The 18,217-nt window shown below is 52.3% G+C and overlaps 1 protein-coding gene across 3 annotated transcripts; it reads right to left on the reverse strand.

Moving 5' to 3' along the window:
• Nucleotides 1-1,662: 1,662 nt before the first annotated feature.
• Nucleotides 1,663-10,436, reverse strand: LOC120682321. 3 transcript variants are annotated; one of them, XM_039964160.1, is made up of 4 exons: nucleotides 6,439-10,436; nucleotides 5,975-6,358; nucleotides 5,647-5,905; nucleotides 1,663-5,572 (listed from the first exon to the last, which is right to left on the reverse strand). In XM_039964160.1, the coding sequence occupies exons 3-4, from the start codon at nucleotides 5,708-5,710 to the stop codon at nucleotides 5,049-5,051; spliced, it is 588 nt and encodes a 195-aa protein (XP_039820094.1). In that variant the 5' UTR covers nucleotides 5,711-5,905; nucleotides 5,975-6,358; nucleotides 6,439-10,436; the 3' UTR covers nucleotides 1,663-5,048. The 3 variants fall into 3 exon arrangements, with proteins under 3 accessions (XP_039820094.1, XP_039820095.1, XP_039820092.1); XM_039964161.1 differs by having other exon boundaries at nucleotides 1,663-5,362; nucleotides 5,477-5,572; nucleotides 5,975-10,436; XM_039964158.1 differs by having other exon boundaries at nucleotides 5,975-10,436.
• Nucleotides 10,437-18,217: the final 7,781 nt, after the last annotated feature.

Consider the following 18,217-nt stretch of genomic DNA (forward strand, 5'->3'; position numbering starts at 1 on the left):
TCTCTAGATGGGTTTGCAACCTAGGGTGACAAGATACAAAACAAGCTTTAGTAAAGTAAATTGCTCAAAGTAAAAACAAGAAATAAAGTGAGCAAGAGAGGTAACCAAGCTTGACACATGAATTTATCCCGTGGTGTCGATGACTTGCCGGTCACCCCTAATCCACGTTGAGGTGGATTCAAAGAATCAACCGATCCTCTATCAAGAACCTCTTGATCTTGAGCCCGCTTGAATCAAGGAACCGCTCCACACCTCGATTACACTAGAGTTGCTCTTCACCACTTCGGTGAGGTGAGCACAAGACCTCTCACAACCGAAATCGGCGCTCCTCAACAATCTCCTCAGAGGAGCTCCACGAAATCCTCTTCTCCAAGCCGTCTAGGGAGCGGCAACTCCCAAGAGTAATAAGTTGATGACACTTTCTTGAAGTTTCCCTAGTGCCACAAAGCTCAAACTCTTGATGCAATGCACTAGGAAGCCCTCACACCCTCAAGAATGCAATCTCTAAGCAAGTGTGTGTGTGAGAGGGATGCCTTAGCTCTATAGTGTCAAGTATGCAATCCAAATGGCCAAGAGAGTAACCCAATGGCCGGGCATTGGGTATATATAGACATCCTTTCAAAAACTAGCCGTTACACTCTTTTCTGCGAAGTCGCGGACCGTCCGCGGTTCAAAAACCGAACCGTCCGTCGTTATAAACCAATGAGTCAGAGTGCATTTAATGCGTGTCAGAACTAGCTGTTACAGCCCTGGCGGACCGTACGCGCCCCAGGGGCGGATCGTCCGCAGTTATGTGTTCCACACCACTAGAGACGAACATCATCTCTTGTACAACTTTGAAAAAGGCCAGCGGACCGTCCGCGCCCTAGGGGCGGACCGTCCGCCGTTCATCCATGAAATCCACCAGAGACAACAATGTCTCTAGTACAAACTGTCAAATAGCCGGCGGACCGTCCGAGCCCTAGGGACGGACCGTCCGCCGCACAAATCATAACCTCAACCAGAGAAAACACCCTCTCTGGTACAATTTGAGTTAGAGATGCGGACCGTCCGCCCACCTGGGCCGGACTGTCTGCCAGTCACATCTAATTTCCACCAGAACCAAACATGCTCTCTGGTACGAGTGCGGACCGTCCGCGATCCATGGAGCGGACTGTCCGCGATCCATGGAGCGGACTGTCCACGCTTGTGCAGTCAGCTCTCAAACTTGATCTTTTTCAAATCTTTTCGAAACGTCGTTAGCCCTCATGCATGCACCTAGATATTTTGAGCAAAATGGCACTAACGACCTGTCAAGCACGAGTACTCGACCCCTCTTGATAGTACGGCTATCTATCCAACAAATCCGGTCACTTTTCATCCACTAAACACCTTGTGACCGGTAAAATACAAAACCCCTATTTTATACCTTTGCCTTGAGCCCGAGCTTTGCTCATCATCTCCAAAACTCCACACGTTCACAAACAAATCTGCTACCAGCCTCGACGCCCTTTCTGCCGCTACTGCGGTCTCTGACGCTGCTTGCTCGCGCTCCTCTGCTGCAGCCAGCTCGGCCTCCTGCCGGCGCCGCACGCTCGAGGCGACCGAGTGCTGAGAGTGTCCTGCGGACATGGCGCGCTGCAGGGGGACTACTGCTGTTGCGGGAGGGGGGGGTTCCTCCATCAGACGAGCTACTGCTTGTCTGCACAGAGGGAAGAGGGTGAGCAAGAATAGCAGGTGCTGCTGCTGCTAGCTAGGGCTGCTGCGAGGCTGAGGAGGGAGGGGAGCAAGAGATGTTTAGGCTGCAGGATAACCTGGCTCTGATACCAGTTGTTAGTAGGTGAACTGTTACTCTCATTGAGAGAGGATGACACTAGGAGAGTTGGGGCAATTTTCTGGTTTTAGTATTCACAAACACTCACACAATGCCATGCCAACCCAAGGGGTTGGGGATACATATTTATAGCTGCCAAGGCAGCCAAGCATATGCCTAGATGCTAGTCTAAGATGCCTCTAAGATGCTGTCCTAGATGCTCCTAAAAGCAGTCCAAGATGCTGTCCTATATGGCAGCACAACTGATGTCCTAGATGCTCCTAAAAGCGGTCAAGATGCTGTCCTATAGAGTACAAGACTTATTCCATCACCACCTACCAGAAGACAATCCAGAAGTGTTTGGAGTCTCAGCTCCACAGAAATGTCGAGGTCTACGTCGACAATGTCGAGGTCTACATCGACAATGAGGTCAAGATGCATACTGTGGTTTACCCTTCTTCAGGCTACTTAAGAAAGTGGACAAGTTCACTTGGTGTGACGAAGCGCAACAGGCCCTAGAAAAGCTTAAGGAGTCCCTTACCACGCCTCCAGTGATGACGACTCCAGCCGATAAGAAAACTCTCCTGCTGTACATCTCCGCAACCACCAATGTGATCAGCACGGTCCTCGTCGCAGAGCGAGAGGATGTCAGCCAGCCCTACCCTATGCAGCGGCCGATATACTTTGTCAGCGAAGTCCTTTTCGATGCCAAGACATGGTACACGCAACCCCAGAAGTTGCTCTATGCCCTCCTCATCACGTCGAGGAAGCTCTGTCATTACTTTCAATCCCACAAGATACGCGTCGTCTCGGCCTTCCCGCTAGGGGAGATCCTCCGTAGCCGCGACGCTAATGGTCGCATCATCAAGTGGTCTGTGGAGTTGGGCGAATTTGACCTCGAGTTCTGCCCCAGACATGCGATCAACTCGCAGGTCCTTGCGGATTTTGTCTCCGAGTGGACAGAAATCCAGCAACCTCCTCCCACGGAGAAACTGGAGCACTGGATAATGTACTTTGACGGCGCCCTTAATCTCGAAGGAGCCGGCGCTGGCGTGTTGTTCATATCTCCCTAGGGAGACCAACTCAAGTATGTCCTACAGATCCACTACAAGGCCTCCAACAATGGAGCAAAGTACGAAGCTCTCATCCACGAGCTCCGTATAGCCATGTCCCTCGGGATCAAGCGCCTCATCGGTTATGGCGACTCCAAGCTCGTCATACAGCAAGTCAGCAAAGACTGGGACTGCGTGAAAGAGATGATGGACGCGTATTGCGCTGAGGTGCGCAAGCTTGAAGGTCACTTCGACGGAATCGAGTTCCAACATGTGACTCGCGACTACAACGTCGCCGCAGATGTCCTATCCAAGCTAGGCTCTAGACGCGATCTGGTCCCAGCCGACTTGTTCGTACAAGACTTGCGCAAGCAGTCCATCAAGTTGCTGGATCCGGACCAGCCGGAGGAAGGTCCCCCCCAACAGGCCTCCAGCTCCACCTAGGACGTGATGATGGTCGACGCGGAGAATGACTGGCGCGCGCCGTTCATAGCTTTCCTTGCTGATCAAATGGAGCCAAAAGATAAGGCAGAGCATGAGAAGGTCGCTCGGCGTAGCGCTAGCTACGTCGTTATCAGAAAAGAGCTTTACAGGAAGGCCGCCTCAACTGGCGTCCTCATGAGGTGCATCTTGCGGTCAGAAGGACTCGGGCTCCTGGTCGAGATCCATGGTGGCGAATGCAGCAACCATGCGACCTCCGCCAACCTAGTCGGCAGGGCGTTTAGATCCGGTTTCTACTAGCCCACGGCCATGGCCGACGCAAAAGAACTCGTTAGAAGGTACAAAGGGTGCCAGTTCTTTGCCAAACAGCAGCACTTGCCAGCTCAGGCGTTGCGAACCATACTGCCGTCCTAGCCCTTCACCATGTGGGGCCTGGATTCTGTAGGTCCGTTTCGAACCGCCCGGGAGGCTACAAGCACATCCTTGTCGCGGTGGACAAATTCACCAAGTGGATTGAAGTCAAGCCTGTGACAAGCGTCAAGTCTTCCGAGGCTGCAAAATTCATCAAAGAGATCACTCATCGCTTTTGTGTTCCTAATAGGATCATCACCGACCTCGGGTCGGCCTTCACCGGTTCCAAGTTTTGGGACTTCTGTCAGGACAACCTGATCGACATTTACTACACTTCGGTTGTGCACCCAAGGTGCAACGGCCGGGTCGAAAGAGCTAACGGCATGGTCCTCCAATCCCTCAAAGATTGCATCTTTGATGACGCGTCTCAATATGCTACTCGCTAGTTGGCCGAGCTACCGCATGTGATATGGGGTCTCCGGACTCAGGTCAGTTCCGCTACAGCGTTTTCCCCCTTCTTCCAGGTCTACGGGTCGGAGGCTATCCTCCCCACGGACGTCGCATCTGGAGCCCCCAGAATCCAGCACTATGACGAAGGCGAGGCTGAGAAGACCCGCCAGGTCGACCTCGACAGCTTAGAAGAGCATAGGGTGGTCGCCCTCATGCGACATGCTCGTCATGAGCTGCAGCTCCATCGCTATCATGACTGAACGTCAAGGAGCGTTCCTTTAACGTTGGCGACCTAGTGCTCCGGCGAATCCAGAAGACTGACAGCATGCACAAGCTCTCAGCACCCTGGGAGGGTCCCTTCATCATGACAGAGGTCATCGGACCTGCCACCTACCGGCTCAAATGGGGGACGGTTCCGGCGTCCCAAACCCATGGAATATAGAGCATCTCTGGCGCTTCTATCCTTAGGAGATTCCAATAAAAAAGCTATGTACCCTTTACTTTTGTTTGTAGTGATTGAATAAATAAAGTTCCTTTGGCAGACCTTAAGCCGACCTCTATGTTTTCCTTTGTTTTGCCCCTTCCCTCGACACGCTCGGGGGCTTGGCCACGCCAACCTAAGGGTCCGCAGACCTGGGGGGACCAAGATTGCTTTGTGCGTTGTCCCTCTAATTGCCTATACCTCATTATGAGCATTCGACGCTTTTTGGTTGCAAAATCTGACCCTCGTGCGCCGCCCACACGTAAGCCTTCCTGGTGAGCCGTGTAGTCTGTGGTAAGCCGTCCTCTCCGTGAGCAGTGCTTAGCGGGGTTAATATTTTTGCAACTCTAAAGCTCTCGAGTTCGCATAATGCGTGTTTGGCATAACAAGGGAAACGCTCTCTTCAACAAGACATAGCAAAATTTAGCTCCAGCTAAAGTTTTTATATATACAGTTTGATACACCTAGTTCAGCAATGTCTTCACAGGTCAAGGTGCTCCACGACCTTCTCGGCGCCGGCCTGGACCTCCAGCTCTAGTGCATGTAAGTCGGCGTCCTCGTTGGGCCCGTCCATGAGCTTCCCCACATCTACGTCGGGGAAATGCAACTTCACCCAGGATAGGGCGCCAACTGCTGCAGTGGTCCCTGTAGACCTCAGCAGCTCCGTCACGCGGTCAGGCGCCACTATCAGGCGATCCAGCAGTGTCGACGACTCCTCAGGGTTCACCCGGGGAACGACCATGTCCATGTTGTACCCGGCGGCCTCCTGCAGGTCCGCCATCTCTGCTTCCAGACCTGCAATTGTGATCTGGTCATTCTGCAGGGTCTGCATAGCAACGACGAGGTCGATCTCCAAGTCCCTCCTGACTTGCTTTTCGTACAATAACTTCCGGGTCATGACATACTCACTGTCATGGGCGGCCTTGGTGCTTTCCTTGAGAGCCTCGACGGTTTTCTCTGCCTCCTTCAGGTCGTCCTGGAGTTTCTTCTCCTTTTTGTTGGCCCCTACGGTCACAGAAGCTTCGGCGTTAGTGTTACACGCAGGATTATGTGCGGAATTGAATTGAGCACGAGCTCACCTTCAATGACGACCTCTAGGTCGGCCTTGGCATCCGCGACCTTCTCCCTTTCTGCCGCCAGCATGGCATCTGCCTCCCGCCTTGCCTTAGCCACTTCCTTAGCCACCTGCTCGGCTACTTCACCTTTGGCCCGCCGGACCTGTTCGGCGGCCTCTTCTTTGACACGCTGCAGTTCGGCCTAAAGCGCTGAAACCTTGAGGTGCATCTTGGCTGCCCCCTTGATCGTGTGGGCCCTGGCACGGGCTCGTTCCGCCAAAGCCTGAAGCAACAAGATCAGCACAACATAAAACGTAACTCCGATAAGCCTTTATGGGTTGTGATTACTCACATATTGTGCCTCGCCCGTCACGCGGGAGGCCTCCTTCACCCTCTCGAGGTCCTTCTGGTCCTCCAGGATGTCGTCCTCGAATGGAGTCCTCGTGAAGTCCAGCTCTTCATCATCATCGGCGGGAGGGACGTCTTCGTGGACCTCCTGGTCTGGCGGAGCTTGTTCTCGGTCGCTCATTGGCAACGGCGGTTCCAGTTGTGGTTGGACCGGGGTGATGTCCTGCGTAGCCACGAAGGGGCCGCCTAGACTGGCCTTGGTTGGTCTAAGCCACCAGCGTTCGACTTGGCAGGAGAAGGTTGGCCAGCGGATCTCGCGGTCGCCTTCTCTGTGGCGGATGCGCTAGCGGAACTCTCTGCACACCCGCTTGGTGCAGGGGTTGCAGGTCTGCAGGACCGCCTTTCATCACGATTGGCACGTACAAAGTAGCGAAGAAATAATAAGATACCAGTGCAGTAAGCACTTACTTTGAGGTCTTCCTCAGCTTCGGTTGTAGCGGCCGAGGAGGCGGCCTTATGGGCACCTTGCGCTCTGCTCCGGCTTTGGCCTTGAGCTATTCCTTGTATCGACGAGCATCTTCCTCGGTGACCTTCAGCAGCTCTGCCTTCTTGCGCTTGGTCTCTGGACTGGGCAATCTCGGCTCGTCCTCAGCAGTATCGACCGACGACTCAATGGTCATGCTGGTCGGCCCCTTCTCCGCCGGGGCAGCGTCCCCATCTCGCTTTCTCTTCCCCTTCTTCCCTGCCTCTAGTTTGGCGGCCTTGGTGACGTCGACCTTGGAGATCGGTAGCTTCCGAGTGGTGGTTCTGGTCCGCCGACCTCGTCGTCCTCCTGGTCCGCCTCTACGGATGAGTCCGACACGTATCCTTCTATCAGTTCGACTGGTGGTGCCTTCCAGTCCTCTTTTGCCCTCAGTTTGAAGTGTGGCTCCACGACACCTGGTAACAGTGTCGGGCACCAAAATTGCATCTCGCGGGGAGCAGATATCTGTTCTATCGGCTGAAGACTAGCCGACGGATTCTGCTGAGGCTATACATTTGACTGCTCAGGCTGATCTTGTAAGGTCGGCTGTCTAGCCGATGGATTCATCATGGGCTGATGTTGTGGGATTGACTAACTCAACACTGGATTAGGGGCATGATGATGTTGAGCTGGGTGAATGACCAACCACTGGACTGTATGGACTTGGAGGCTGTTCAATCGGCTGCCTTGCCAAAAGACTTTGCGGTGGTTGACCTGGAGACAAGTGTCCTGAATCTGTAATTTGTAGCTTAGCCAATTGCTGATTCAGGAACTATTGCAAGGTCTGATAGAGGTTTGGCTGTTGAGGTGGTGTCCTCTGATCCATAGCTGCATGTTGCTGTACTAGAGATCCCTGAGTTGGTTGCACATTTGGTTGGGCCTGAATCGGCCGATTAGCCGACACTTGTTGTTGTGCATAACCACTTGGAACAGTCTGAGATGGAGTCGGTCGAGTGGCCGATGCATACTATGGTGCTTGAGTGCCTGGAATAGTTTGGGATACAGTCCACCGAGTGGCCGATGCATACTGTGGTGGAGGGGAACCTTGACTTGGTTGAAGTGGTCGGATCATGCTTGCATGTATGGTAGCTATTTCATAACACTGCATTGTATTTGTCCTGTGATCGAAATAGGTGAAAGAGATCCCATCCTTGTGAAGGTGAGCTGTCCCAGTTGTATTACCAAACGCTGCTGGATATGATAAAGGATGCATGGCTTTGGAGCCAATTGAGGCAGTGTTTGGAAGGACTGACACTGATCTGGCGTGAAGAAATCCGGAGGCATCCCCCATCCATTGAGTTTCCCATCTGAATCTCTCTCTGGGATATATGGAGTCTTCATTGGAGTAGAGGAACTGGGATTCTGATTGCTTGACTACCCTGCTTGAGTTGTCACCATTGGCAGAGTAATAGTTGGCTCTGATGGGGAAGCTTCAGTGTCTTAGTTAAGAGTCGGCTGAGAAGCCGATGTGTACTCATGAATCTTCACATTGGACTGGCCAGGCTGAAATTATGCAGGTCCCATGTATCCTTGCTGCAGTCCCTCTTTCAGGGTTTTTATTAGACTATTTTGTATAGTATTGGTCAAAACTCCTGATTGATTTATGAGAGTCCTATGCATAGCTTCATTCACCATATCTTGCAGCTTTCCAGGATCTGATGTAAACGTAACATGCTGAGGTCCTGGAAGAGGATTTTTCTTGATAGCTCTGCTCTTAGTGAGGCCGTAAGACGATTGTAAGGAAAATGGCCCCTCTTAGGGAAATGGTCTCTCATGCCATGGTTGCCATATTTCCTCATATGTGTTTTGGTGATTTGATGACAACCCAACATTTGGACTAATGTATGTGTTCTAGTTGATTATATACAGCTCTTTAGGTCCAAGGGATGAAAATATGGAGAAAACAAGTTGAACAAACCGACGAAGACTCAATGCATAAAGCCGTCAAGAGATAAACAGAAACACTTCTATACACCGGTTAAACCGACGTTGAAGAAAATACATACGTCGGTGCATTGGCAGATGAAGAGCCTCTGGAATATCAATTCACCGGTTAAACCGATGATTTCTTAGTGAGCATCGATTGATCTGGACTGGTTTTTGGACCAACTTTCAGAGCCTCTGCAGGATATGTTCACCGGTTAAACCGACGACAATTTTACATTCACCGGTTGATTAAGCTGCAGAACGTCGGTTGATTAATGTAGCCGTTGAAGTGTAATGGCTAGTTAGAAAAAGGTGTTCACCGGTTAAAACGGTGATGACACAAAGTAAATCATCGGTTTAACCGACGATTGTGCTTTTTGTCAGCCACTTTTCCAACAGCTCTTTTGGGGTGTGTGGGCTATATATACCCCCCAAGGCCGGTTGCAGCAAAGGATTGGAAGGGTTGGAAGCCTCAAGAGTTGAAGGAAGTGCTGCCCAAGCAAACAATCATCACCAACCATCCTAGTAGAGCTTAGTGCCATATCTAGCTTGTGAGAAGCTTTGAGAGAGTGCTCTGTGCACTTGTATAGGCTTAGTTCTTGAGAGAGCTAGCTTAAGAGAAGTCTTAGCCATAGCTAAGCAAGTGTACTTGTCGACGACCCTCCGACTTGGTGTGGAGCGGTGCCGACACTTTGTGCGGGAGAAGAGGAGACCCCCTACTTGGTGGAGAAGCTCCGTAGTGAAGACGGTGCCGTGGTGACCGAGAGAGACGGTGGCGGTGACCTTGTCTTGGTGACTAGGTGCACTTAGCCTTTTCTTGCCGGTGTGCCTTAGTGGCCTAGTGCAAGACGGTGATCGGGAGAGACTCGGTACTTGGCCATTGTTGCCTTGGTGGCAGGCCAACGTGGACTAGGGGTGGCTTTTGGCCTACCGATACCACAGGATAAATCCACGTGTCTTCTCGGGAGTTTGCATCCCTCTTGCCCTCACCTCATTACTTACCATATTTACATTTCCGCATTGCTTGTGTGCCTTTACCTTTCCTAGTTAGTTTGGTTAGGATTGGAACTAGGTTGCAAACCTCCTTTTAGGTAAGTAGAGGATCGCATAAATAAACCTTAGTGTGAACTAGCTTGTGTAGGACGTGATAGGTTTATTTATGCACTAGTTGGAGCCATAGTTTTTAGAAGGCGATTAGTGACCCAATTCACCCCCTCCCCCTCTTGGGTCGCTCGGACACACCCTCGATCCCTTTCAACAATAAGCACAACTTCTTGTACTCTTTCATGCGTTGGTCGAGCTCGGCCTTGTCCTCTGCTTTAAGTTGATCTTCCGTGACTTCTTGAATGTTATCCAGATCAACCTCTGATGGCTTTGGTATAGACATGTTGATTTCTTCGGGTCCCACCGGGCGTGCTAAAAGTGTGTTTACACAAAAATCGGACGTGACCCCTGCGCGGCAACACACGAATTCCCCGGTGCGAGACATGCCAGTCAATCTGACCTATTGATTGACAAGGAAGACAAGAAAATCATTAAATATGAGAAGATGGGCTCGGGAACCAATGGGGTCTTCAGAACACGCGTATCTACCGGATCGGCCGATACGAGGTAGATTAGGATCGGCACGCTAGAAAGCAGCCAAAGTGCAAATATGTTGAGAATCAGCTGTATCAGCCGATTCTGATGATGTAAGCAGTGCGTAAGCCGAAAAAACAATCTACTCAACGCTACGTGATGACACCCGAAGCAGATCTAGATCGGCTGCTCAGATAGATTGATAATAATAAGAACAGTAAAAGCCGGCAAAGCTTGATTCGAGCTGGATAGATTGGTGATAAATACTAAAACTACAAGAGTTGGTACGAAAACTTGCAGATCTAGCAGATATCGCTAAATTTTGAATAAAAGAACCAGACGAAACCACAGCGATGCGCTTGGAGGTTAAGCCCTAGGATTTACTCGGTAAAATGGTACTTACAAGCTAGCCGGAGGTCGATTGATGCAGCCCGACGAACTCGAAGAACGATGTTGTAGGAAAAAGAAGAAAGCAACGGCAGGTGGTGGCCCGACGCGGCACTGGTGCAGCTCGCCCGCCCCTCGTCGCCGCGGGGAGTCGGAGCCGACGGCGCTCGCCCGCCCCTCCTCGTCGCGAGAGAGCAAGAGCCGGTGGCGCTGTCCTGCCCCTCCTCGCCGCGGGGGAGCGGGCCCCTCGCTCTTGCCGCGGGCCACAGGGGATCGGCTCTGGTGCAGCTCGCCCGCCCCTCGTCGCCGCGGGGAGTCGGAGCCGACGGCGCTCGCCCGCCCCTCCTCGTCGCGAGAGAGCAAGAGCCGGTGGCGCTGTCCTGCCCCTCCTCGTCGCGGGGGAGCGGGCCCCTCGCTCTTGCCGCGGGCCACAGGGGATCGGTGCTGGTGCAGCTCGCCCGCCCCTCGTGGCCGTGGGGGAGTCGGAGCCGGCGGCGCTCGCCCGCCCTCCTCGCCGCGGGGAGCGGCCCCTCACCCTTGCGGTGAAGGAGCGGCGCACGGTGGAGGCGCTCCTCCCGGCGCTCAGTGGAGCAGCTTCTCGCCGGCGGTCGCACGGCAAGAGCGTGCGCAAGGGAGCGCCCTCCCACCCGCGCTGCCTCACGGCGGCACCGCTGGCCACTGCTGCAGTGCTGCGCCAGAGATGCTTTGTGTGGTTGGGGTCTTGGGGAAGAAAGGAAGCGAAAGGATAAGGGAGATTCAGGTGGGCCCGTTCACATGGAGAAAAAAGAGGAGCCAGAAGGCTCGGCGTGTGGCAAGGCATATGAGGTGGCGTGTGGCAAGGCATATGAGGTAGAGGTGGCACTACCACGAAAGCAGCAGGGCGTCCGATTTTTACAGCTATGTCCGGACGCCCTGCTGGTAGTGTTATCGTATTTTCTTTCAATCCTTTCATAATGGCTTTTGAATTGCATGGAGCTAAGTTAAAGCAAGAACACACTGGATTCCACAGATACAAAAATTACATTATCTTTCTCGTCGTATCCCATCATACCATCTATACTTCCTGACTATGGCCATCTCTCATGCTCCTGAATCCCAAATAAATCATACAAGTCGACTGTCATAAAAAGTACCCATGCAGCACCATCTTGACAGTTGACATTCCTATACCACAGTTGCAGATGCAAGGTCTGACAAGGCATCGTTGCGAGGCCAACACCGTCGTTCATCGCCTTGATAACCCAACAACCAGAGAATTGATTTATGCAAGCCTCTTCCTTTCCAGATCAAACCCAAGTACGCCATTGGGCGCAGGCATCATGTAACCAGCCAGATCCTCTTCCTCATCATCATACTCATACTCTTCGTCCTCGCTTCGGAAAGAAATTACCCAGTAACGGGCGTTGCCAACAAGGGTGCTGGGCCCATGAAATTCGACAATCGTGCATGGATGATCATGCCCGATGATATTTCCCCAGAGACCAGTCTCCGATGAGTAGACACAGGCCATAGGACGACGATTGTTTTCAGACATGGACACCATGACCACCTTGAAGGGGCTCAAGTGGCAGGCGCCGTGCACGTGGCCCTGCTCACCGCTGGCAGCGCAGAGCACCGTCCCATTGATGGACATGTTGGTGAACTCCAGCGGGACGTCTAGTCGGACATGGCCTCCAGTTATAGGATATATCGCAGACGAAGACTCTGAGGCCTGATATATGACTATCCGACTCGTCGAGGAAGATGACACGACCGTGGTGGCAGCTCAGCAGTTCGATCGACCGCGCCGCGCCAGCGGGATCCCGTCCAAGCGACAAGCGCTGGGGAGGGATGCGATCTGGAGGTTCAAGGACAGGGCGGAACACGAAATCAATCTCCGTGGGGCAGGGCATGCGGAAGATGAGGCGGCAGTCAAAGAAGCCGAGGAGGGGCGCCTTCCTGTGGTGTGCGCGGAAGCGGAGGAATCACGGGTCGGCGATGAGGCGCCGCCAGCGCTTGCAGACCAGGGACGCGCGGGGGAGCGAGGAGGGCTTCGGGGCCACGCGGAGGAGGATCTCGCCGAGGAGGTCGTCGTCGTCGAGCGGCGAGGTGCCACGGCGGTGGCCGGTCGTCATCTGGTCGCTCATGTTGGCGAACTGGGGAATCGACGGAGTTGGGAGTATTCACCGAATCATGGGTCGGTCATGCCCTTTTGGCAGCCTTGACGCGTCGACCGGTCGACGTCGTGTGCAGAACTGCAGATCGGACATGCGGACGGGCGTGTCGTTTCATGTTCCGTCTCCTTTGTGATCTCACATGAAATAGGAAAGAGAAAAGGGTGGGCACGTCGTGTGCAGATCAGACTCCGCCGCCAAAAGAAGGAGACGAATTCGAACGATCGAGGAAGTAGATCAGATTGTACTCCTGGCTTGTTTATTTCTGTTTTGCGTCTTCATAAAAAGAGACAGGATTACCAACGACCGAACAATAATATCTAGATGGAGTTTAACAAACGAAATCCAATCCGACGCTAATCTGAAATAAACTAAGACTTGCCGCTGAACCTCGTTACCGAGTTCACGCCTTTGCGCCACTTCCGATACGTCAGAAAGAACCAAATACTAGCACCTATGTAGAATAACAGAGGCTTAAATCAGCAACACATGTTTACAGATTATTGATGATCAGGGCAGCAATAAAACAACCATGTAACAGACACCAAGGTAAATCCTCCAAATATTTTGAGTTTTAATAATTGATTATACTCCATCTGTTCCAATTTATAGTTAATTTTGACTTTTTTAACCCCAAGTTTGATCACTCGTCTTATTCAAACAATTGTGCAAAATATCATATTTTTTGTTGTGCTTTGCTTTGTTAATAAAAATTCTTCAAGAATAACTTAAATTTGACTATGTTTGCACAATTTTTTTTGAATAACACGAGCGGTCAAACTTGAGATTAAAAAGTCAAACGACCAATAATTTGAAACGGAGAGAGTATATATTAATTGTATTTTGTTAGTGTGGTTGGAGGTACTGGTTCTAGCTAGTAATGACAGAATGAACTTAGGCTACTAGCTTGTTTATCCTGAGGTAACTAAACCCAACTGAGTCTACCTACGATTTGCATGATATTTCCCATAAAAATCACATAGTATGAATCTAATAAATCATATTAGATGATATATATCCTTACCTCTTTTGGCAAATTGACAGAGTAAACCAAACCCAAGAAACCATCTTATGACTCGTGCAATATTTCATCTCCATGACTTCCACCTGCTGCAGTGGCTGTCCCAGAATCATAAGACAAAATCAGAATATTAGTAACACTACCTTTTGAAAACAAGATTAATAACAGTTGTGTCTGTTGGCTGTGTGCGGTTGCAGAGGCTGGATTATTATCTTTTTCTAAAAAAATAACAGTTCTGTAGAAAAGGGAAATTTATAAAAGATGGCAGCTATTGTAGTTAGTTTTAGTTGCTATTGATCTTAAGTTGCACAATGTAATAGTCATACTAGAACCATGCATGAAAAAAAATTTAGGTTGGTGTTTTCTCTACAATGTTAGGACCACGGATGAGGAATCACCTGCAGTGTAGAAACTCCTGAAAGGGTGACAGATACTAAGATACCTTCTCCCTAATCTTTTATAATGCATCTTGAATTGCATCGTGTCAAGTTGAAGCATGAACAAACTGAGGGACCGAAACTGGCGACCAGAGGGGGGGTGAATGGGAGCCGATCAAAATTTCTCTCGAAATCGATCCGTCGGCCTATATCCCGAAAATTACCACAAGCCCTCGAACTTAGGGTGAGAGAGTAGCTATGGACTAGCTATCTCTAAGAAAAACCCCTAGGAAGAGAAACGGAAGCAATACGGAAAAACTCCCCAAACAGCAGCTCTGCTGAGTCAGACCGGTCTGACCGCTAGCACAGACCGGTCAGACCGGTCGGGCTGGAATTTGAATTTCCAGACCGGTCAGACCGGTCGCTCCCAGACAGCCCGCAACCAAAGCTCCAAATGGCAAATCTCGAGCAAACGAAGTCTAAATCCAACGAAACTTGGAGGATACCTTCACACCTGCCCCGTGAACATATCCCCAAGAGATCTCTCCCAAAAGATTAAAGGATCTTGAGAATTCGAGGGAAGATCAAAGTGGATTGGGGTTTTCTCAAGAACACAAAACCTCCAATTCGTGAGAACTCGCGATTCCAGGGGGTTTGGCACTAGGCTAGATGCATCAGAATCGTCACAAAGAGTTCAACAAAGCACGAATCCAAGGGCTTGATTCCTCTAAACACGAAGCATCCCAAAAGAGGAGAAATCAAACCCAGAACACAAGAGAGGAAGGGGAGGACGAATACTCAGCACACATAGATGATCTCAACAAGATTTCATTCATAAATTTCAGAGGAATTCACCTATACAAAGCTAGAGCCATCCGCCCATCATCCTACCCACTAAAATTGAGAGATTAGCTAAACCCTAACCATTGTTTGCGTTGGAGTCCTTGGTCCTAACCTGGAGCAAGGGCAGGGAAAAGAAAAAACTAAGAGAATACAAAAAGACTCAAGAGACTCCCCCAGCCACGGGCTGGTGGGGGTATTTATACCCAGCTGCTGCGGCCAGATCCGTCAGACCGGTCGGGTCTGCAGCAGCCCGCTGTACAAATCGACGGCGGAGTTTCTTTCTTCGACTTGAAGTCTTTGCTGCGATGCCGCCACGTCGACGAAGTTCCGGTCCGCGGTTTTGGAGGGTCCGCGAAACCCGGGTAGGTGGCCGGTTTTGAGAAAAACCGCCAAAACTTCACGCGCGGGAAGATTCCCGCCTTCACGCCGTGACCCTAGATGTCGTTCCCGCCTCGGCCTTCTAACGGCCCTAGATGCCGCCCGACGCCCGTCACCTCCTCGCCCGCAGCGAGGCCCTAGACGCCGTCGACGCCCGTTGCCTCCGTCCGTCCCGAGACCGACGCCCGTGCCTCCACGACTTGGCGTCTTCAACCGCCGTCCGCCTCCTTGGTTTTGTGGCGCAAACCAAGAAACCCGCCTTCCGTCGCCGCTTGCGCCCTCGATCCAGGAATGGACACCATAGCTACCGCCCGGCCTGAGCTCCTCCACAGCAGCTCTCCGTCGACACTCGACGCCCGTGTACCTGCAACACAAAGACCAAGCGCACGATCACACCGTACGGTTGACAATTCACTCATCACAGGCAGGATAGAGTACTCTCGTTCCTCACAAACTTGAGTCTACATATATGAGGATTACATTATCATCCTCATCGTACCCAAATATACCATGTCTCCTTCTTGGCTCTGGCCATCTCTCATGCCACTGGAGCCCAAAGATACTGTGAAGGTCTGCTGTCTTAAAAAGCACCCATGTAGCAACATCATGGCAATTGACATTCCTATGCCACACCTGCAACTCCAATTTCTGGTAAGGCGATGTCACGAGGCCAACACCGCCATCGACTGTCTTGATGATAACATTGGAGCCTATATGATTAATCGGAGGTCCCTTCATAATAGGTATGATCTGCCTATCCAAATCAAACTCAAGTATGCCATGGCGCTCAGGGATGTAATGGTTTTCGAAAGTAATCAACCAGTAGAGGGCATGGCCAATAAGGATGCTGGAGCCAATGACTTGAACAATCCTCCATGGATGCTCACGATCATCATTCCGGATGATATGTTCCCACTGGCCAGTCTCCGATGAGTAGACACAGGCCGTCGGACGACAGTCATTTTCGGATATGGACACTAAAACCACCTTGAAGTGGCTCGAGTAGTAGGCGCCATGCACGTGGCCCTGCTCGTTGGCTGTGCAGAGCACTGTCCCATTCATGAACACTTTGGGAAGCTCCGGCGGGATGGCCAACCTGGCATGTCCTCCGGTGATGGGATCGCAGATGAAGACGGTGCTAGCTGACATGTCAGTGAAGACCACGCGTCCGTGGCGGCAGCCGAGCAGTTGGATCGCCTGCCCGGCGGCGGCGAGTGCGTGTCTCAGCAAGAAGCGCCGGGGATGGACGATGCGGTCCGGGGGTTCCATGATCGGGTTGAACTAGAGGTCGTTCCTCATGATGCTAAGGCGGGGGCCTTACGATGGTGAGCGAACAAGCGGCGGCGGAACCATTCGCCAGAGATGAGTCGCTGCCAACGCTTGCACACGATGGAGACGCGGGGGAGCGAGGAGGGCTCCGGTGGCACGCGGGCGAGGATCTTGCCGAGGAGGTCGTCGTCGTCGAGTGGTGAGGTTCGGCGGCGGCGGCCGCCGATCGTCTGGTCTCTCATGTTGCGTTGGCCGTATTGGATGGGGGGATCGTAGGGAACATTGGTTATGTTGCTGCACATAACCTACTCATATCGTATACAGCTCGGACACGTCGCTAGACGTGTCGTCTCAGGGTTTCTTCTCCCTATCTGTAATCTCACATAAATCTCTCGACTGATTCGCCGCCGCCGAAGCCGACGACGTAGTGCTAGCTCGCAAACAGGTTTGCTGCCCGCTGGAGGGCACGTCGGAGTTGGTCTCCAAGGCACTGTCTGGGTCACACGTGTTCACCGTCAATGGCTACTCCCACACCAAGGGAGTCATCTATGGCGACTTCATCACTGCCGCCACGTTCGCCGCCGCCGGCCATTGCTGGTCCATCCCCTACTACCCTAATGGAAGTTCCTACGAGGACAACGATTGCATATCCTTGTATCTCCAGATCGATCCCAGTACCTGTGGTCCGGACGTGGTCAAGGCACGGTTTAGGTTCAGCTTGTTGGGTTGATCTACACCAGTTGGCTCAACAGCCAACTGGGCCTTTGACTCGCGCTCTGATCGGGAGCGTCCAGCAAAATGCGAGGCTGGTGGGCCCCCATCGCACAGTGCCATAAATAGGAGGTGGGGGTCAGTGGCTAGGGTTACAAGATTCACCACAGCCGCCACTGCTCCACGGTAAATAACCGCGATCCGATCTGCGGGGTGCCGAAGCGACGGGAAGCCACCACCAGCGCAGCCACTGCACCACGCCGGCATCAGCTCCACCGGCGCACTCTCCACCAGCCACTGCACTGCGCGTCGCTGCCCTAGCGCAGATCCTCACCGACGAACCCGCGGTGGCTCCTGGAGAAAGAAAGTAATCTTCCGGTCTACACCTAGTCGATCCTAATGCTATCAATGGCATCAAGAGCCAATCTAGAGTGTAGATTGAGATTGGGAAAGATCCGGACTCGGATCAAAAGAAACAGAAAGACCTTGATTTTGGATCGAGGAACACATCAAAGAAAAGACCACTGATCTCAGATCGGGAAAGTTAAAAGGAAACGATTTCGAATGAACTAAAAGAACAGAGAGAATCGAAAAGCACAAAGGAATCGCCAAATCCTAACCACAGAGAACAAAAAGAAAGGTGGTGGCGCTCACCTGGATGTCGCCGGCCACTGCCTCCGTGAGGGCTCCGGCTCAAGCACTACCGCACGGCCGCTCGACGGCGGCGCGCTCACCCACAGGCGAACGCGCGCGCCGGCGAGAGACACAGCGGCAGCGCAGACGCCTTTCCACTGGCTGCCACGGGCGGCCGCCGCCACCGCTGCTCCGCACGGTTTGGCGCTGAGAAAGCAGGGGAAAGAATAAAAGCGAAAGAATGAATACATCGATCTTGGATCGAAAACGACGTCAAACCCTAACCCTAGAGCAAAGGGCGGCGGGTACTCACCATCCGCCGCCAACACCGCCGGCAGCCGCCGCTCGCCGGGGCGCGGCCCAGAGGGGCTCCGCCGCTCGTCGTCCGGGACGCCGGAGGTACGAGCGCGCGCGGGCTCGGGGCACCGCCACCAAGCCCCTCAACGGT

This window comes from Panicum virgatum, chromosome 7N (assembly GCF_016808335.1).
Source record: "Panicum virgatum strain AP13 chromosome 7N, P.virgatum_v5, whole genome shotgun sequence".
NCBI lineage: Eukaryota > Viridiplantae > Streptophyta > Magnoliopsida > Poales > Poaceae > Panicum > Panicum virgatum.

What these genes read in the sequence shown, in the direction of transcription:
- LOC120682321 (XM_039964160.1), bottom strand. Translation starts at nt 5,710, where the DNA reads ATGCTGGCGGCAGAAAGGGAGAAGGTCGCGGATGCCAAGGCCGACCTA. An exon ending in CCTAGAGGTCGTCATTGAAG is followed by an intron (nt 5,573 to 5,646) that starts GTGAGCTCGTGC and finishes CTGTGACCGTAG; the next exon opens with GGGCCAACAAAAAGGAGAAG.